The sequence below is a fragment of the Falco biarmicus genome, chromosome 4 (assembly GCF_023638135.1).
Source record: "Falco biarmicus isolate bFalBia1 chromosome 4, bFalBia1.pri, whole genome shotgun sequence".
In the NCBI taxonomy this organism is placed as follows: domain Eukaryota; kingdom Metazoa; phylum Chordata; class Aves; order Falconiformes; family Falconidae; genus Falco; species Falco biarmicus.
In genome coordinates this window covers 107,878,959-107,897,936 of record NC_079291.1, presented here as the reverse complement: position 1 = coordinate 107,897,936, position 18,978 = coordinate 107,878,959, and the positions used below count along the sequence as shown (strand labels likewise).

The following is an 18,978-nucleotide window of genomic DNA, read 5'->3' as shown; positions in this document are numbered from 1 at the left end:
GATATGAAGAATACTAGAACAAACTGCCTGGGTTTTGTTATTTTTGTCTAGTAATTTCTATTAGAGATAGCATCCAAGCTGGTTGGATCTTGCATCAGCCTTTGAATGTTAAAAAAATTTAATATTATGAGCTTGTAGTGCATCTGATCTAATGGCAAGCTTTCTGAAGAGGCACAAAGTTCCCTGGATGACCTAATATGCTTTCGAACCAGCAACGCTCAGCTTTTCCCTGAAGATCAGGTTATTCAATTAGAAATTCTCTCTCCTCCTCCCTCCATCCTGGTTGGGAACCTGACCTCCTTCTTCTTCTGCATGTCTTGATGGTAACAAAAATACATACAACATGGAGATCATTTGCTAACAATTTATACACATAGGACCCTGAGAAAACCAAATCTAAACAGAAGAACAAAAAGTATGTCAGAAAGAAAAGAGCAGAAACACAAGTCAAAGATGCTACACAGACAGACTTCATATGAGACAACCTGCGTGACAACCCTGCACGCTACTACGAACGAGGGCTAGGCTGCCACCCAGAAAGACCCAGACAAGCTATAAAGTAATGAGCCAACAGGAACCTTAAGAAATTCAACAACTAAAAAAACAAAGCCTTGCACCTGGGCAGGAATAACCCCTGGCTACACTGCAGGCTGGAGTTACGCCAGAACGGACCTGGGCTCTTGGAAGACAGCAAACCGAATGTAAGCCAGCGGGTGCCCTGGCAGCAGAGGCAGCCAGCTGCACCTGGGCTGTGCAGCAGGAGCACAGCCAGCAGATTGAGGGATCTTGCTCCTCAGCACTCCATTAGATCACCTCTAGAGCACTGCATTCAGTTTTGGGCTCAAGCCAGTTGTCAGAAAAGTTGATCGGGTTCTGCAGACCGCTATCAGGATGGTTGAGGAGTTGGAGAGCTTGCTCTGTGGGAAGAGGCTGAGGGAATGGGGCTTATTCAGCCTGGCAAAGACAAGGCTTCAATGATACTCAGGAGCAGCCTTCCAATACTTACAAAAAGGTTATCAAGCACATGGAGCCAGGCTCTTCACAGTGGTGCACTGTGGAAGAGAGACAACAGACATAGCCTGAAACAAGATGGGTTCCGACTGTATGCAAGGCAAAACATTTTTACCACCGGGACTGTCAAACCATGGAGCAGGCTGCCCAGACAGGTTGTGCTGTCTCCAACCTCGGAGATTTGAGACTAGTCTAGGCAAAGCCCTGAGCAACCTGTTCTGACCTCACGTTGACCATGCTTTTAGCAGGAGGTTTGACTACAGGACTTCCCGAGGTCCTTTCTGACCTGCATCATCCTGCGATGCATAAAAAACCCCAAAACAAACACCACTTACTTTGAGCCTATCTTAAGAGTACACCTTTGTTATCTGAGCAGCAGCAAATTACCTAAGCACCTACTTAGCATATTAGTCTCCCTCTGGCAGACACCCGTTGAAGACAGGAATTTCCTAGAGCAATTCAGAGAAGGAGCCTAAACTGCATATTTTGCATTGTTTTCTGGAAGCCTCTCTTTGCCTCTCCACTGAGATGAAACAACCAAGGAGATTAGGTTTCCCTGCATACTCTCCTTTTTCAAAAAGGGAGATTGCATTAAGACTTGTTTCTAAGGTTACCTTGCGAATAAAGAGTCAGCACTTCTGCAGTGGTATGTGCTCCCAAATAGGTACTAAATTCATTCCAGAGATAAGAAACTGCCCTCCTAATGTAATTCTGAGGGTTATTATACATTGATCTTGAAGTTCACACCGTAACAAGCTTTCCCAAGAACAAAACCCAAATTGTATTTGTCAAAGATAAATCCCAAAGAACACAAATAAAAAGTAGTATAATTCTAGTTTCCAAACAAGGTCTAGTGATCAAATTATTTCTCAGGAAGCCTATCGACTCCTTTTCTGTTTCAACTTCTGATTCAGGTGGTCATTTCAGTGAATTCTGCTCTGTCAGGTAACAGGACACAAGCATGGGTCTACACATTTATTAGATGCATTATCTGTTTACACAGGCACATTTAGACAGACAAGATCCTGACTCAGAACAGCTTGCAGTGTGAGTTTTGTATTCTTTTTCCCTTTTGCAGCAATAGCAATTTAAATCTCTAATTTAAATTTGTCCATGGAACTTTAAGTTTTGCTGAGCTGATGGTCACTGCTGGTGTCTTCTGAAATGCATGGCTTTTTATCCAGCATGTAAAGATGTCCTGACTGTTAGATTAATTTCCTTCTAGATGTGAAATATGGATTCTTTGTTCATGTTTCCATATCCCTTCCTTTTTCACATTTCTACTCAGCTGTTCCTAGACGAATGCATCACCTTCATGTTTCTCTCTAAAACAGGTACAGGTTCCTCAGTTTTGTTTCTTTTACCTCACTATGTTGACACCTGAGCAGATACACCAATTTTCTTTCAGTGAAGACTGGTGGTTTCTTTTCTAAGTTACACTTTTAAATTGGTAAACTAGCAAAGCTTCTCTTATAGGAGGAGTAACCATTTTGCTACATCATAATAAAAAATTCAGAAAGAATGCAGAAAATAAATTGTACATTATTAACTGTCATAGTTCTCACTGAAAAGCAACAAATCAGGCCATTGGGAATGGAACCTGTTAGTGCTGATGATCAAGATCATATTGTCTTAGACACACAAGATTAAAATCTTTACACAATGAAAAGAAGCTTTCTAAGCCCAGAGCTGAATGAGATGTGGAATTAGAGCCTTTGGTTCCGAGTATGGAGAATACTCAATAGTAACTCTAAATAGATGCAACAAAGCAAAATTTGTTAAGGATGGCCCAGGGATGACAACCTGGGCAACCACCACAACTTCCACCACCGACATTTCCAGTTTTCACGACAGCTTGCACTTTTTGTAACTGTTCTGAAACTACTTCTTGCAGTCAAGCTTGTGGCTGATATAAACACACCTTTTAGTTTTTTTAAGCATTCATAAAATTTACAAGGAATACTGCTTTCTGCACATGTACAATTAACAGAAGAGGCCTCTACATGATGACATCACTGATACACTAGCATGTCAAATGAAACTGAACTAATGAGCTACTGAAACAAGTTATAATTTCAAATTATAAGCACTGCTGAAACTGAAGCTAAAAAAAAAAAAATTGTTCCATGACCAGTAACTAATGAAAATTGGTTTCCTGTAGACTTGTGTCCTTGTTGCTTTAGCCCTTCTTCCTTCTCTCCCTTTGACATCATTATCAGCCAGGAGACAGAAATGCTGCGGTTAATTTGGGGCTATGTACTTGGCTGCCCAGCAAGCTGCTGTGAAATTAAACATATCATGTGTTGCGCTAGCCTTTTCCCTCAGTGAGGGCACTAATTTGAGTCTTTTTCAGTGCTAACAGTGTATCAGTTTTCATGGAGCCTTTAACAGCCAAATGGGAAGTGCTTTCAAATCTGATCAACCTTGGCCAACAAGTTAAACAAATACAGGGAGGACTGCCTAAGACAGTCCAGTGATGCTCTAAGGAAACAAGTTTTATTTTCTTAGGATGCCAGCTATAAAGCCCAATTGGTATTTCCCCTGAAAACATAAATGTAGTAGTAAAGGTGACAAGTATCTAATTTTCATTCTCATCAAGTAATTCAGATATTTAGAAAGCTTTTCAGAAGGTCTAGGTGTCTGAAGTCATATTCTGAACTGGCTGTAAAACATGTCTATTCAGCCTAAAACACACAGAACTATTCTGAACAACAGGAAGTTTATCAACCACTCAGAGAAGTCCAACATTTTAACCTTTTTAGTAAAAAATGAAAATACAGACAGAGTCTTTCCATTTTTCATCTCAAGTTTTACAAGGAAGTAGCAAACAGGCATGCATATTTAGTTTTGCCACTACCATGCGCTGACACTTACCTTTCTAAACACAGGAGCGGCAGCAAAATTGGGGATGAGCGTAACAAAATTGTCACAGCTGTTGACTAAGCAATGCACGTGCAAGCCTTAAAAACTCTGTTGAAAATCTTGAATCTCTTTTTAAATTCTACCTTCAGCGAAATGCCTCACAATTTTTCAATGATTAATAAACCTTTAGAACAGAAGGGGAAAAAACCCCACCTGTTTTTGTGGCAGATGTAACAAAACAGTCTTACAGAATTTACAAAAAGCAAACTGACTTGCTGCATGGCACACCTTAGGAGAAAGGGAAAAAGCTATGCCTATTGTGGCAGAGAGAAAGAAAGGTCACTATTATCCCATTCTCTGATGTGTCCAGTTTCCCTTTTATAGCTGTCTACTTGGCAGATGCACAAAGCAAGTGTGATGAAGCAGCAGAACAGACTTACTGTAAACTAAAAGCATCAGACGCAAGTTACTTGTCTTAAAAAAAATAAAAATCTACTGAAGGCCACATTAGCTTTCTTGTGCAACCTGTTCTCTAGCATATTTACACTTTAAGCAGTACAGAAAACTATTGCACATAAACTCAGATCAGTAGAAAATAAAACAATATGGTAGGAAAACCTCCAGCTAATTATTTTTGACAGCTGAAGAACATGACTAAACAAAAAATTCTCTTAAATAAAGAAGACAGCAAGAAGCTACATTCTGAAAGCCAAAGCACACTGAAGCTATACAGCTCACGTAGCTGAAGGGCACTGAGGGGGGATCACAAGGGCTAAGTTTAGCCTTGTAAGGCTAATTGGCCCAGGTATCCTCTGCAGTCAACAGAGGGACTGGGACACCAGAGGGTGACCGAGAACAAGAGCCTTGCATAGTTGCTACGAATTAATCTGTTACACTGCTCTGATTAAATGTTATGATTGATTTTAGCTTAATTGCTTGTAGTTATATTAAATTTGTACCTTAAGTGAAGCTAGTGGATGTTCTGGACCAAGTAAACTCCAATGAAAGGAAGCCAAATCTTCATCAGGTAGAATATGATTACCTAGAACATAATGTGAAACTTTATTTAGGTACACCATAAAATGTTACACACTGTTTCTACACACAGCAAAACAAATCTGCAATCAGTCCTTAAATCCCGATCAACAGGATTAACAGAGATACTAAACTTGCAGACATCTTTTTGTTACTCCAGAAAAACCTAATTAGCATGCTGCCACTGCAGCAAAATACACCATGCTCCGTTTGAGGAGCACTCTTCCATGAAACCCAGCTTACTCACAGAAGCAACAGAGCCAGTCACAACACACGGTGTCAACCTCAACCTGGCATGTCCGGTTAGGGGATTTCCTATTAGGGGATCCTCAAAAGGATTTAGTAATGCAGGTGCAGCAGTGTAAGAACACACTCTGTTGTTCCCAGACACAAGCTGGTAAGCCTTTCCCACATCCCAACACGTGCCGTTACTGATCCACATGGGAGCTGCCTCTGGAATCTGCACTCTGCTCCATCATGCAGTGTTGGTCAAGCAGGCAAATTTATCTAACCCTCAGGAACACTGACAGTTCCAGTAACACTTAGCAGGTTCCCAGTTCCTAAGTTTCTTTTACTGACCTGACCAGGTCAGACAGGAGCCAGGGCTGGCAGCATCAAAGTAATTGGGAAATTATGTAGTTGTTTCAATGAATGGAGAGAGTGACTATATTTACCAAGCTGTTCATACCAAATGGGAGGCCACTTAAATTATTTTTTTTTCCCAAAGCACATTATGCTCAGAAAAACCACCTTAAAAGTTCTTACTAGGAAATATTTCAAACATTTGAATTAATCAACTAATCAACCACTGACAGAATTCAGGGGCTGTGGATCCAAATTTTATGAAAAGCTAAACAATGTATTACTACACTTCTAACAGAAAACTTACAAGATATTTTCAATATCTGGTTTTATAGAGCAGCAGTTTAGCAGTGAATGCACAATTCTTACTGCTGTCAATACATTTACAGTTTTGGGGTTTTTTTAACAATTTCACAGTTTGGACAACATCTTGAACTCCCATCTACTCATAAAGAATACGACAAGATTCTTTGAATATGACAATTGTTTACTTTCTTAATACTTTGCTTGTAAAATAATTCAGTTTGCTTTTAATATTCTAAGATGTGAAAACCAAGGAAGCTGCCCATCACCTGGTGACTAGCAGACGTCCCCTTAGAGAGGGAAATCTTTTGTGTCCAATCAATACTTCACCTACTGCTGAGATCTCCAGCAAGGAAACATTGTAATTTTTATTCATTAGGCGCTAAACTAAACTCACATCCGAAGGATTCAACAACTTTGTATATAACAACCACATTCTTACTAATCTAATCAAGGTAGGATTAGACAGCCTTTATAATGCAAGTCTGAAAAAAAAATCAATTACAGCCAGAACACTGCACAGTTTTGTGATAACTAACAATAACTCCTGCAGATGCTAAGACTACCTTTTAAAATAGTCAAGAGCTTCTCTCCCTTCCACCAAAACCTCAATCTTGTTTGGTTTCCATCTGTCATTTCAGTTAATTCCATCCCCTTGACCATACATATAAGACAGTCTGACTATATGGTCAATTCTCACCACATACTGAAGGGCAGCAGTCTTCTGTGGTCCAGATAAGAAGGTATGCCTGTACTTACCTTACATAGTTCTAAAATTCTACTGAGAAACAGGATGAGGCTATGTAACTAAAACACACGTTACGAAGTACTGTCACAGTGGGAGAGAGATCAACATTACATAAGCAACCTCTGTTTCTTGACCTGGCTGAACAACCTCAACATATATTGATTTTTCCCATTTTAATGGCTTATTATAGTGTATGCCTTCGGTTTTTTTAAAAGCAATTAGATACTAATTGAAGCGACTGCCCTTTCTGAAGAGTTCACTGAATTACAGCCCTATACCCCACACTGTGTTTGTTTTTCTACTGCTGAAGCTTGGGTTTGGTTTCGTTGTTTTGTTTTTTAAATAATTCTGAAGTATTAGTCAAAATTTACAGAAGAACCCCAATCAACTCCCTGTTTACATCAACAGCAACTAGGACAGAACTTTTTAAGAGCACACTCTCAGAGGACGTTATCTTGGCCACATTTTAATTATCCATGACAAGGATACTCCTTACATCATAAAGCTAGAACTAGAAAATCCTTCTGCATGAAAAGCTGTAAGAAGGAAAAAGCTGTAAAACAAGCCAACCAACTACAGTGTATACAAAACCTTCTCAGAAAGTAATATTGAAAAATTTGACTAGTTGGAATAGTCAGAAAAATATTTTGCTGGAATACTTCAATAGAGACTTTTCACTTCCAAATAATTTGCCATTGAGAACACTTTTTTTAATTGACCAGTTAGGTGTCGTTCCTTAGACCCCTCCAACTGCTGCATGTTTGGCTGAATCATTCAAGAATTTTTTTCTTTATTCACTGTCCCCAAATCAACCCTTGAAGTTAATGACAAGAAAGTGTTTGAACACAAAGCAGTTTTGAGTTTTCGTATACAGGGACACAGATTTCCAGACCTAAAGCTGAAACCAGCAACTTAACTGCAATTATTTCAGAATACTTTATTCCTAAACAAAGTACTAGCATTAGGAGTTACACTGATGTACCCAGAACAGAAGAGCAACCTAACAGATTTCATATGCCTTCCCATGTAATCAAGGGCTCACTTACTCCTTCTCATTGTGATTTTCTTTATTCTACTTCTCAGGTTTGTAAGAGACTCAAAGAGGCCACAGGACTAAGGGTGGAATAACCTGTGAACCCAGACAAGCCCTCAGGTATTAAATAAAAATATAGAAGTTTAGATCTGAATGAGCTACCCTGCTTTAAACGTACGCCACGCTACACACCATTATGTGCCTATACATGCATTTAGTATTTTATTTAAAAAATTCCCAAAGTTACTATATTCCTAAGGTTGCAAAAGTTAAAAAATGTTGCTAGTACTTTCAGTCAAATGGTATTTGTTGTAAGCTTATATAATCACTGCTAATACAAAAAAATCCCAAACACCAACAAATACTAATTAAAGGAAGACCTCCAAAGTATCTTCTAACCCTGATTTCCATAAGCTTTACTCTATTCTGTTTACTCATACTGAATATACACACACAAAAGAAATGCATAAAAATACACAAAACTAAACTTGTAGCTGAACTGGGTTTTTTAACCTTTGTACCAATTTGGGGGGGAAAAAAGCTACAAAATATATCTCTAGTAATCATGTGAAATGACCTCCGGTTTCCTTCTAAAAGCAGGCTGAAAACTGTCATGTAAGATACCAAGAGAAATCTATTCAAGAGCTTCTTGCATAAAATTGCAAAAACTTCAGAAAATTTATCAGAATTTACCTACCATTTAATATAACCAATGCCTCAACTGGCCACACAGCTATAATTCAGTGACAAGTTAAAACAATGTCATTCACATGTACTTCACATTAATTCTATAAAGCGTATCTGCAACTGTGAAACTGCTTTTCAAGCAGTAATTCTTACTCACTGAACTGGCATGCAACAACTTATTTATAGACTCTTCTGAAACAAAGCCTAGCAATAGTCATCTGTCATGCAATTTACACAGAGTTTATAACAAAAACTGCAGCTTAGCCAGTCATCTGCCATTCCTCCATACAGCTATGAGGCAGGTAATGATTCCACATATGAAAAAACATACACTAAGTAAAAGCAACTTGAACTAGTTAAATACTTGTGGCTTTCTACTGTAAGATGCATTGGTTCCTCCTCCTTAACATGGAAGGTACCTGCCTGGACTAGAAACAATTTAGTATTAAGGACAACTAAAACATTACTATGCCAAAGCAGTAATACACAGCCCCTTTCATTCACAGCTTTCAAATTTTACGTTTTATTCTTCTATCATGTACCTGCACCAAAGCACAAAGTCAGTGAGAAAATAAAAAGAAAATCCAGTTTTCTTGATTTGTTTGCTCAGTACAAGATCAGGAACATGGCTGCTCCGTGTTTATTTACCCAAAAAGAAGTTAGAATGTTGTTCTAAACTGATGTTATTCATTGGAGTCAACTTTGTTAGTAATTAATTCATTCTTCCATCTGAGAGAGCATGACAGCTACGCTTTACCAGTGCTGTCGAAACACTGTGTGCTAAAATTGTCCCATTTAAGCAGGGATGTGAAACCGAGGTCCTTCCTGCCTATGCTACTTAAAGATACTATACCACTTAGAATTAGAAGCAGGAGTGCCAAGAAAGTATCCAGACAAAACTAATGGAATGGTAAGATGCTGTTCACCAGTCTTTTCAAATGTGCGGAGTTTCACTCAATTATCTAATCTAATGTATTTCTGGTGCAGCTGATGTGCTGCCATTATTTGTCCAATATTCATTTCTGAGGGAAAAAAAGCCCCTGCAATGCAAACATCTTCACTCCGTAGATGTTATTTTTAGTTAAGACTACAAAACAGAACACAAGTATGCTTTCCCAGTATATTATTAAAATTAGACCTTGTGTACTATAGAAGACCAAAACTAGCAGAACCACAACTGCCCCAAACCCCCCCCACCCACTGAGAACGTTTTGGCTAGGCAGAGCTTTGCAGAGTTCTCTCTACTCCTGTTTCTAGACAGCCACAATTTGCATTGCTTGCAGGTCCCTACAAATTCAGCATGTCTGGCCTCATAAAAACGCATCCAGCCCACCTCAAGTATAATAGGAATATCTGCAACAAAGCGATGTCTTTCCCTAGGTGCTTTGTCAAATTATACACATATATTTCAAAACAGTTAACAGAAACTGAAATCACGTCTGACTACCAGCATCAAGTTCTTTTATTACTTCACTTACCTAAAAGAGCAGCAAAAATAGGAAAGCGATTTGGATTCAGGTCCAGTTGCTTGGCAACTTCATGCATTAGGTATTGGCTTGTTGTGAGACTTTTCCCATTACGGCTCAGTTTTAGGGCATGGGCACTGAAATAGTAAGGGATGTTGCACAATGCATAATCGGAGTCATATGCAACCAAACCATGGAAACCTTTTTCTCTGCAGAAAGCAATTACTTCTTGATGATGATCCTCAATGCTCTGTGCAACCTACAGTGGAAGACAGAGTAATTAGCTACAGTGTTAAATTGCAGTACTGATTTATCACATGTATTACAATATACTGGGTCTTTCTGAAACTATATACGTGCATTTGAAACTCTTGCAGTATATTTAAAGTAATTTCAAAAATTCAATGACGCAGCACATATGGACAGAATGTAAGGAGCGCTCAGAAACACAATACAAAGTTCCGAAAGCCTGCACACTGAAGTGGCATTATGTATTACTGAACTCTATCTGAAGTAACTGTTTATTAACAGAAACATTCAAACTCTAAACATATTAGTATACTAGTGTCTGTATTAACTCATGGGAAAAATCTGAAGGCTGTAGATATTCAAGAAGTTCACCAAGGCAAGATGCACCCTTAAAAAGGAATCACATGATCCCTTGTAAAGTTGTGCAGCCCTGTTTTAAAAGAAACAAAACATAACCCTAGATGAACGGGGGTAACTTTCTTCACCTTTCAGATGTCTACCTTGCTGTGTTAAGCCAATTTTTTTCCTCTTTCTACCTTCAGCCTATTCATTTATGCACAGCTGTCTCTGACGGTGCACACTCCTTCCAGTTTACAGCCCAAACTTTACCTCTCAACTCACACTGCCTAACAAAGCACGTTATTTTAGACCATGCAATCAGATGACTAGAACAGGCACGTTGTGCAGGGTAGACATGGGACAATTCCTAACACTGGAAATATAAAAGCAACTCTTTCTCATCAAGAAGGTTATACTAAAACAAAAAGCCAAGATGGCAGGTTACTACCTACAATCCTGCATTTCTACACGCTGTCAGGAACTGTCACAACTACAGTCTGCATACAAGCACACAAAAATAAAGTGAGCCAAGTGCTTTTGATGCCTAATGCTTTTACCATCTACACACATAATAAAGATCCAGAAAACTCCCTAGAGGTTGGGTGTTGGTATACCCTACCATCACCAAGTATTCAATTTTAACAACGCAGATAGCAAGCCATCCCAAAATAGACTAGTACAAAACCATTAGCTTCAGTCTCCACAATACGCATGAGTAACTACAGCGCCAGTGCTAGTGATGCTATTTCCTCTGCAGCCAAAACCTTGAGAACATGAGCGAGGGTCGTACACCTCTACAGCCCTCTCCAACGTCCTGCAGTCATCTATCTCTCAGCAAAGAGCTTTTGTTTAACAGAAGGTTTGCAGTGACCCTTCCTTTTCTACTCATGCATTACTCCAATTAGTCTTCTGGTGAGTAAGAATTTGCTTTTCCTATGTAGCTTCAGGTTCCCTTTCTAGCAAAATCCTGAGCAGCTGAACAGTCAGCACCTCACTCTATTACTACGATCAATACCGGCTCACAAAACTCTCTCTACTCCTGATGCTACCACCTTAGAGTCTTTAGAAAATGTTACATCTTTGGAAATGTGTTTGATGGACTGTATCAGAGTGGTTTTTAAATTTACTTTTGTTTGTGAGAAAAAAAGGTGTATTGATTTTTCTAATAATTATATTATCACATAGCATAACATGCGCCTGCTGTACAGAGAATTGAAAGACACCATAAATATCTTTGGAAAAATTTAAAGATACCAGATTTATACAGTTACTAACTCGAGGGCAATTTAGGCTTGACCATCCCTCCCCAGTCTTCACATGTTTTAAATCAGGAAAATCCCCCAGGTTGGTTTTTTTATTTTATTAAGGGTACAGAGATTTAAATTATGTACATGTATCTAAAATCAACATCTTCGCATACATGACAACCACAGGCCATCTGTCAAAAACAAAGTAAGAATTCTTTTTGCAGCACTAGATGTGACATGGCTATGCAGATAATAAGAGGAAACTTGTGCAGTCAGCTCTGATCTCCTATAAACTGTTTCCTCTGCCTCCTCCAGCCTCCAGTTCCCTCCCTTCCCATTTTACAGAGCTATCTGACACAGCAAGCTATGAGCATGAAACTGCAATATGTTTAGGTTATAGTAGAATCCACATTCAAATAATTGAACCGTCACAGGAAAAAAAGCTGTATTTACCAAGGTACAGTTAACCTGCAACATAAAACTCTAACAAGATGAGAGTCAGAGAATTAAGTTTGCAGCTTTCAGAAAAGGAGGGAGTCTGAAGATGCAACTATACCCAGGCAACACGCACACTTCAAAATCAACCCAGAGAGGACGCAGGGATAACCGCAGCCAGGAGTTTGGAATAATTTTCAAGTCTAAATCTTGTGTAAACATTAATGGTGCTGGATCAGAAAGAGAGAATCCTGTCCGAGTAAACAGGCACATGCATGTTTAAGATACTGAGAACAAAACAGTCTCACCAAAGTATTAAAGATGTTAAGTTAATCCACTGCTTAAATATTTATGCAAAGCAGGTTTGCTAATGTTTAAAAGTTTCTTTTAAGAATTATTCCCCCCTCCCCCAAACAGAAAAATACCAGGTCACAATTAAGCTAAAAACCCGTAGGATATTCGTTATAACTTGGAGGAACCTGTTATTTTTACATCCTGCTGAAACCATCTGCAAGTGATTTATAATTGTTCTGGATAGAAGACATTACTCTTTTTCTCCCCTCTAATTACCAAAATAGATTAAATTCATAGCGAGTCCCTAACTCTGCACAGCTCTTCTACTCAAGACTCAAATGTTTCCTGAAAATATGAAAATCAGCTTCATATTTGAAGTTCATAAGTATTCTCAATCCAAACTTCTCAAAACAAAGTGAGAAAACACTAGCATTTGGCAAGTGTCTTATGTGTATGTTAATTAAAAAAAAAATCACCCATACGTGCAAATAAAAATCACACCTTTCAAGATGCATTTGCTCATTGTCCAGCAGGAGGGTTGCTAGAAAGTGAGCATGGGGGAGAACATGAATAAAACTGGAGTAAGGTATAAAGAAAGATAAATGTAATAAAGTAGATTTAGAAAGATTTTAAATTGTATAAGAGAAGAAGAAAAGCAGAAAAGGAATGTAATTTAAGTTCTGCAGTATCTTTGATGTGTATTATGCATGTTACCACTATAACCATTAAATATACTTTCTCACCTGAAAATGAAACAATTTAAAACAGTTATCCACAGTTTCTCAACAGCTGTATAAATGAAGCATCAAATCAGAATTGCTGATACCCTTCCCATCCCCAAGACAGCTGACCAGTTCAGACAGCCACTGCAGTTCAGACACACACGGTGGTCGCTCAGTGATATGAACGTTCCTAACAGCAACAAACTCTCCCCCACAAACAGATCAGTATTTTGTTAACAAGTACTTGCCAGCTCCCGGTGCTAACGTAAGGCAGACAGATACCCACCCCTCAAATCTTCCCCATCAAAATTGTGGGGCTTTTTCATTTGTTTCTTTTTTTTTTTTTTTTTTTGGATAGAAAAGGCACTCGGTATGACATGTCCTCTCGTTCCTAAAACTGTTTCCAGAGATTAAGAATAAGGCCTATTAGCGAGAAACCATAAAGGAGCTAATGCTGCAGCTAAGCTTGAAAGTAAACAAAGTGCTACAGGTGACACTGTTGTCAAATGTGGCAACTTTATTTGGATGTCATGTACTTCAACAGGAATGAACCAGGTCTGAGACAATGCATTTAAAGACTAACAGCTAGTTCAACATACCACAGAACTACTACAAATACCAAATTCCTAGCAATATCAAAACAGCTGTCTTCCTGTTGTGTACTGTGCATTTCAATACTGCATTAAACAAAGTATCCAGTTTAACACACTAAAAGGAAAAAATATTCTTACTGTACCCCATTCATTGCTTTCACTAATGATCTCTAAGTCTCAATAAAAAATTAAGGAAGATTTATAATGCACCCGTAACCAGATCAAGATAAATATCTTCACTGCACGGTCCCTAAAACTTTGCTTAAAGAATTTAAGCAGTATTAAGAAGTATTTCCTAGGTACAAAACCCACCCAAACAACAAAAAAGTTCAAATGAGGATGGTTTTGCTACCCCTCAAATTCCCACTGCCATTCATATCCAAAACACGTACATGACTTTCCTTCCACACTGGCCAGAAAAACCCATTTCTACAATAGACACGGCTATAACGTCTTCACTTCAACCAGGCAACAAGCCCCAGACGTCACGCTCAGCAGAGCTCGACGCACCCTGCAAGAACAGCTTTGCCTCCGCTTCCAGTTCGTTCCGCACACGCTTCGCCCAGCCCGGTGGCCCCGGCGTGCCAATGGCCACTGCGGGTGGGTCTTCCACCGCCCGCTGCCTGCCCGGGGAGGCTTCAGGCCAGCCCGTCGCACAGGGAGCTGCAGGGAACGCGATCCTCCCAGGATGGGTCCGGCTGAGTGAGCGGGGCCGGGCTAAGAGGGAGCAACAGCTACTCGCGTCCCGTCGGCAGAACTAGGAGAAACTTCACCTAAAGTCACCTTTTGGGTGAGCGCCTTCCAAGAGTCATCTTTACCCGGGCCTGCAACCCGGCCAGAACTTTTCTAATCGGTACAAAAGCCAGATAATGTTAAGCTGCTCCTAGTGATCACGCGTGCAACCCTAAAGGTTGCATAATACTTTTCTACACACTAAAGTAATTTATGATAATAAGGGCTACAAGCATGCACTTCACTCCCGCTGCTCTTCCCTCCCTAGCGGGAAAGCAAGCGAGCAACTCTGAAAATTGCAGCTTCATCCCGGGGCTTGTTTTTCTAGTGTCTTGTGTTTCAATATACGCAGCCGCTCGGCTTAACAGAAACCACCACAAATCACGAACGCTGTACAGAGAGATGCGACGTTCATATTCTGCAACCTCTGAAATCGTGGCCTGGGTGTTGGCCCGAGATCACCACGGACCCCAGCTCCTTGCCTGCAGCGTTGCCAATGTTACCAGAAAGCAGAGATTCCCCTTAAAATCGGAACTTTAAATGAAGAACTGTCGGATCGGTGCTCCTGACCCCATAGACTGGAAGCGTTTGCCGTTACAGAGTAAGGAACGGATTATTCTACACTTGATCAAAAGCTCGTTAATACATCTGGGCAATGCCGATCAAACCCCTCACCTTCTCAAACACGAAACTCGAACCTCTGCGTTTTGGAGCAAGCCATTTCACCTTCTGCGCAAGTTTATACGCCTCGCCTCAGCAGGGAACTTGTTGCAGATCTGCCGTGCTCGATAACTGATTTTTTTTTTCTTTCGTCTTAATAATTAATTAGATTACGATGCTTTCGGCCAGCCGCTCTCACCTGCGGCAGCCAAGTCGCAGCCCCATCGCCCTGCCGAGCGGAGGGGCGGGGGGGGGCCTGGGCAAGAAGGGACATTTTGAGTCGACGGAGCGGCAGCCCCGAAAGAACATGGAGGCAAAAACCTCCCTGCTGCTGGGCCTGGCTTCGCAGCCAGGGGAATCCGGGAGGCCCCGGGCGCTGCCGGCCGCCCCGCACAGGCCGGCCGGCCACGCCGTATAAATAGCAAAATCCCCCGGGGATTGAGGCCGCCGAAACTTGGGCCGCCCCCGCGGGCCTCGACGACATTTTGAGGCGCTGAGGGGAGAGGCAGGGCGCCCCCCCCGCCCCCGCCGGGCTGGGCACTGGCAAGGCCCCGGGCAGCCCCCGCTGCCATCTTAGCGCGGCGGCGCCGGCGGAGGGGAGCGGCGGGGGCGCAAGAGAGCGGCGGGGAGGGGGCGCCGGTGGCCCGGGGGGCCTTGGCCCGGGCGGGAGGCCCGTCTCCTCCTCACCTTGATGTGGAAGCGGATGAGGGCCAGGCGGATGCAGTGCGCCATGCAGACGGGCGGCAGGAACCAGACCTTGGGCGGCGGGGTGCCCTTGTTCTGGACGTGGCTGACGATCTGCTGCGCCGTCTGGCGCTCGTTGCCCTGGCGCTTCACCCACTCGTGGAGCCGGGCCTTCTCCAGGGCGCCGTTGAAGAAGACGAAGAGCTCGATGTTGCCGTTGAAGCAGGCCTTGGCCAGGGCCGCCAGGTAGCCCAGCATGTGGTTCCACTGCCCGCCGCTCACCCAGTCCGTGTAGAAGCCGCCGTAGAGCCGGTGCAGGCAGTTGTCGGCGTCGATGAGGAGGCGCAGCGGGGTCTGGGGGGGCCGCTGGCGGCCCCCACCCACGAGGCTGCCCCGCGCCAGCTTCTGCAGCTCGACGGGCACCACGGCGCTGGGGCAGTGCTTCTCGATGTAGTCCTGGAAACCCTGCACTCCCATGGTGAGGACCGGGCGGCGGCGGCGGGCGGGCGAGCGGGGGCCCGGCGGCGGCGGCGGCGGCAGCGGCGGCGGCGGGGTCTGGGCTCGGGCCGGGCGGCGCGGCGGCGGCTGTAGTTGCGGGTGGGCGGTGGGAGCGGTGGAGCCGGGTGGGAGCGCTGGCTGCCGTCGGTGGCCGTTCAGGGGGGAGTTGTATGGATTAGTGGGGGGCTCATGGCTGCTGCGGCCGCCATGTGCTGCTCTCACAGAGCCATGGCTCGGGGATCCGGGCTGCTGCCGCTGCGGCTCCGACTGCCGGGGGGAGGGGGAGCGGCACAGCGCGCAGGAAGCCAACCCGCCGCCGCCGCCGCCTGCGGCAGGGAGAGCGGAACAGGCGGGACTTGGCGGCGGCCGCCGCTGCCACTCACAGGCGGCGCGGGGCGCGCACACGGGCGCCGGGGGAGGGAGGGCGGGCGGGGAGCGCGCCCCCAGCGCCGCCGGCCCGGTGCCCGCCGCCCTCAGGCCCCCCGCGCTGCCCTGCCCTGCGGCACTGGGGCGGCGGGGCCCGCGCAGCCCGCCCGCCGCGGCCGTTGCATAACCCAGGCATGCGCGGGGAGCGCGGGCGGAAGCGGGTGGCGGGGAAGGGGAGGGGGCTCGGGGGGAGGCGGGGGAGTGGCGGGGGGCGGTGGGAGCCCGCTCGGGCCGGGCCGGAGCGCTGCGCGGCCGCGGCCGCCGCCCCCCCCCCCCCCTACCCCACCCCGCCGCGCGTCGGTCCCGCCTCCGCGGCTCCCCCGGGCAGCGCCGCTCCCCTCGGCGCCGCCAGCGCCCGGGGCGGGGCAGCGCGGCCGCCGCCGTGGCCAAGCGGCGCCCCGGGGCACCTGTTGCGCCGCCGCTCGGAGGCCGCGTCTGGGCCGGGCCCCGGCGGGCAGCCGTGCCGGCCCCCCCCCGCTCCCGCTGCCGGGCCGGCCGCGCCGCGCTCGGCCTCGGACTGCCGGGCCGGCTCGCGAGGCCTTCCCCGCCTGGCAGACATGGCGGTCGCGGCCGCTCTGTGCAGATAATAATTACAGGCTGTCCCCGCCTCGCCCGCAGCCCGCGTTCACTGCTGCTGGCAAAACTTGCAGGCGGGTTCCAGGGCCTTTCCGCCTCCGGTAGAGGCGAGGCGGCTGCTGGCGCCCCGAGGCCTGGCCGCCCAGGCCGGGCCTCACTGGGGCCGGTAAGTGGGCATCGATACAGGCTGCCGGGGGAAAAACCCCGTTCCGTTCCGCACGGGCGGTGAGGGAGTATCCTTACAGTTTCGGCCGCATGAAATTATGTTTTAAAAGGCCAAGATTAGGGCTTTTCCTGAGCTATAGAAGTTGCATGCAGTTTGTCATTGAAATTGTACTGCGGCGCGCGAGGAGTTCTGTGCTATGCAGGTGTCAAGAAAATGTCAGGCTGCACGTGCTGTATAGTCACATTAATATTTTATTGATAGGGAAAAAAATGTGTTCTTAATGAGACTTCAGTCAGGCTGGATTGGCACCTACAGTAAATATTCCCACCAGGGAAATGCTGTCTTGGGGAGCGGGTTGGTTCTCTCGCAGGCGGTGCAGTGCTAATGCAAGGCTGCTCGGAGGGTGTTGTATCCAATACCGTCTGGTACAGCATAAGGTCGGTGAAATAAAGAATACTGAAAAAAGGTATGGAAATAGTCAATGAGAAATAATGCTTCTTCCTAGAAATCTGGTTTTGTAATAATCTGAGAGTGTGGTTTCCTAAGTAAATAGTCTGATTTCTTTCCAAACTACTTTTCCCTTAGACTTCCTAGATTTTACTTTAAGAGCAGGCATGCGTTAGGATAGCATCAAGATAACAAAAACACTGAAACACTTTGAAAGGCACACAAAGCATGGGAGTAGACCAACAGTGCTAATAGAGGATCAAGGAGAAAGAACTTTAAAATTCCAAATATCCCCAACCACATCAAAATTCAGCCAAAGAACAAGTACCGCCATACATGAAGCGCATAAAAAGCAGGTGATGAGACATGCCGGCAGGTATTCAATGCTGTAACCAAACAGTACAAAGTTTGATCAAAACCAGGACAGACTGTTCGCTAATTAGTCTTGAGAAGAGGGCGGTAGCTGATTCAAGATGCCTCACAGGATAGTTAGGTTCAGTAGTTTTAAGAATGGCAGTCATGTATAAATAAAATGTCTCCAAAGTTTGCTTGGGTTATGTTTTGTGTTGTTTAAGAAGGAAAACTAGTCAAAAGCATTGTCTACCAGAAGCCTGACCGTTAATGTCCTGATGTTTCCCATGGAGTTAGGTAGGTAGAGACAGTAGAACTGAGTGCTGCCAGGTTTGTGTGCCCATCCATAAACCTGACCCTCCTTCCCCAAAAGAAAAGAGAGGAAAAACAGAAGGGTAAACAAGGTGCTTCAAGAAGTTATTTGATGCAAGTTGTTGCTTTGCTGCAAATAAAACTTTGGCCAGACAAGAAGGCAACAGAAAAAAAGTGCAATATATGGAAAGCAAAATTACACTGCAAAACAGGTAGACTAAGATAGACTTAGAAAGCAGTTAACCAAAGGCACAAAGACAAACAAGGTTGTTTTTTTCATCAACCAGCAGCAGAAAGCCTGCAGGAATCATCGGGTTATCTGCATGTAAGTAAATGGTGCGATGGAGGAAAAGGCATTGAAGAGTTTTCTTTCTCAGCACTGAGCCACAATGCATTTTGCTGTTAACAGTTATTGGTTGTGCAAAGGAAGGGTTAACAAAAATTAATACTAAAGGCAGTGACTCATTTTCCAACCTGAATAGAAGAGAATTAGGAGTGGCTCCCTAGAAGGAAGGAACTG

The 18,978-nt window shown here is 44.1% G+C and overlaps 1 protein-coding gene and 1 long non-coding RNA gene across 9 annotated transcripts in view; one reads left to right on the top strand and one right to left on the bottom strand.

The window, feature by feature from the left end:
- The window catches only part of FAM120A (family with sequence similarity 120A), a 56,048-nt gene extending 39,352 nt beyond the window's left edge, over positions 1 to 16,696 (bottom strand). For 2 of the 4 annotated variants that reach the window (XM_056335675.1, XM_056335674.1), the window contains exons 1-3: positions 15,686 to 16,696; positions 9,740 to 9,986; positions 4,833 to 4,915 (exon numbers count right to left, since the gene is read on the bottom strand). In XM_056335675.1, the coding sequence (XP_056191650.1) occupies positions 4,833 to 4,915; positions 9,740 to 9,986; positions 15,686 to 16,159 (804 nt within the window). In that variant the 5' untranslated portion in view covers positions 16,160 to 16,696. Of the gene's footprint in view, positions 1 to 4,832; positions 4,916 to 9,739; positions 9,987 to 15,013; positions 15,394 to 15,685 lie in introns of those variants that run through there. The other 2 variants (XM_056335673.1, XM_056335676.1) reach the window with 2 other exon arrangements.
- The window catches only part of LOC130147877 (uncharacterized), a 28,361-nt gene continuing 25,412 nt past the window's right edge, over positions 16,030 to 18,978 (top strand). For all 5 annotated transcript variants that reach the window (XR_008821414.1, XR_008821413.1, XR_008821415.1 and 2 more), the window contains exon 1: positions 16,030 to 16,160. This is a non-coding gene — a long non-coding RNA (uncharacterized LOC130147877). The remainder of the gene's footprint in view (positions 16,161 to 18,978) is intronic.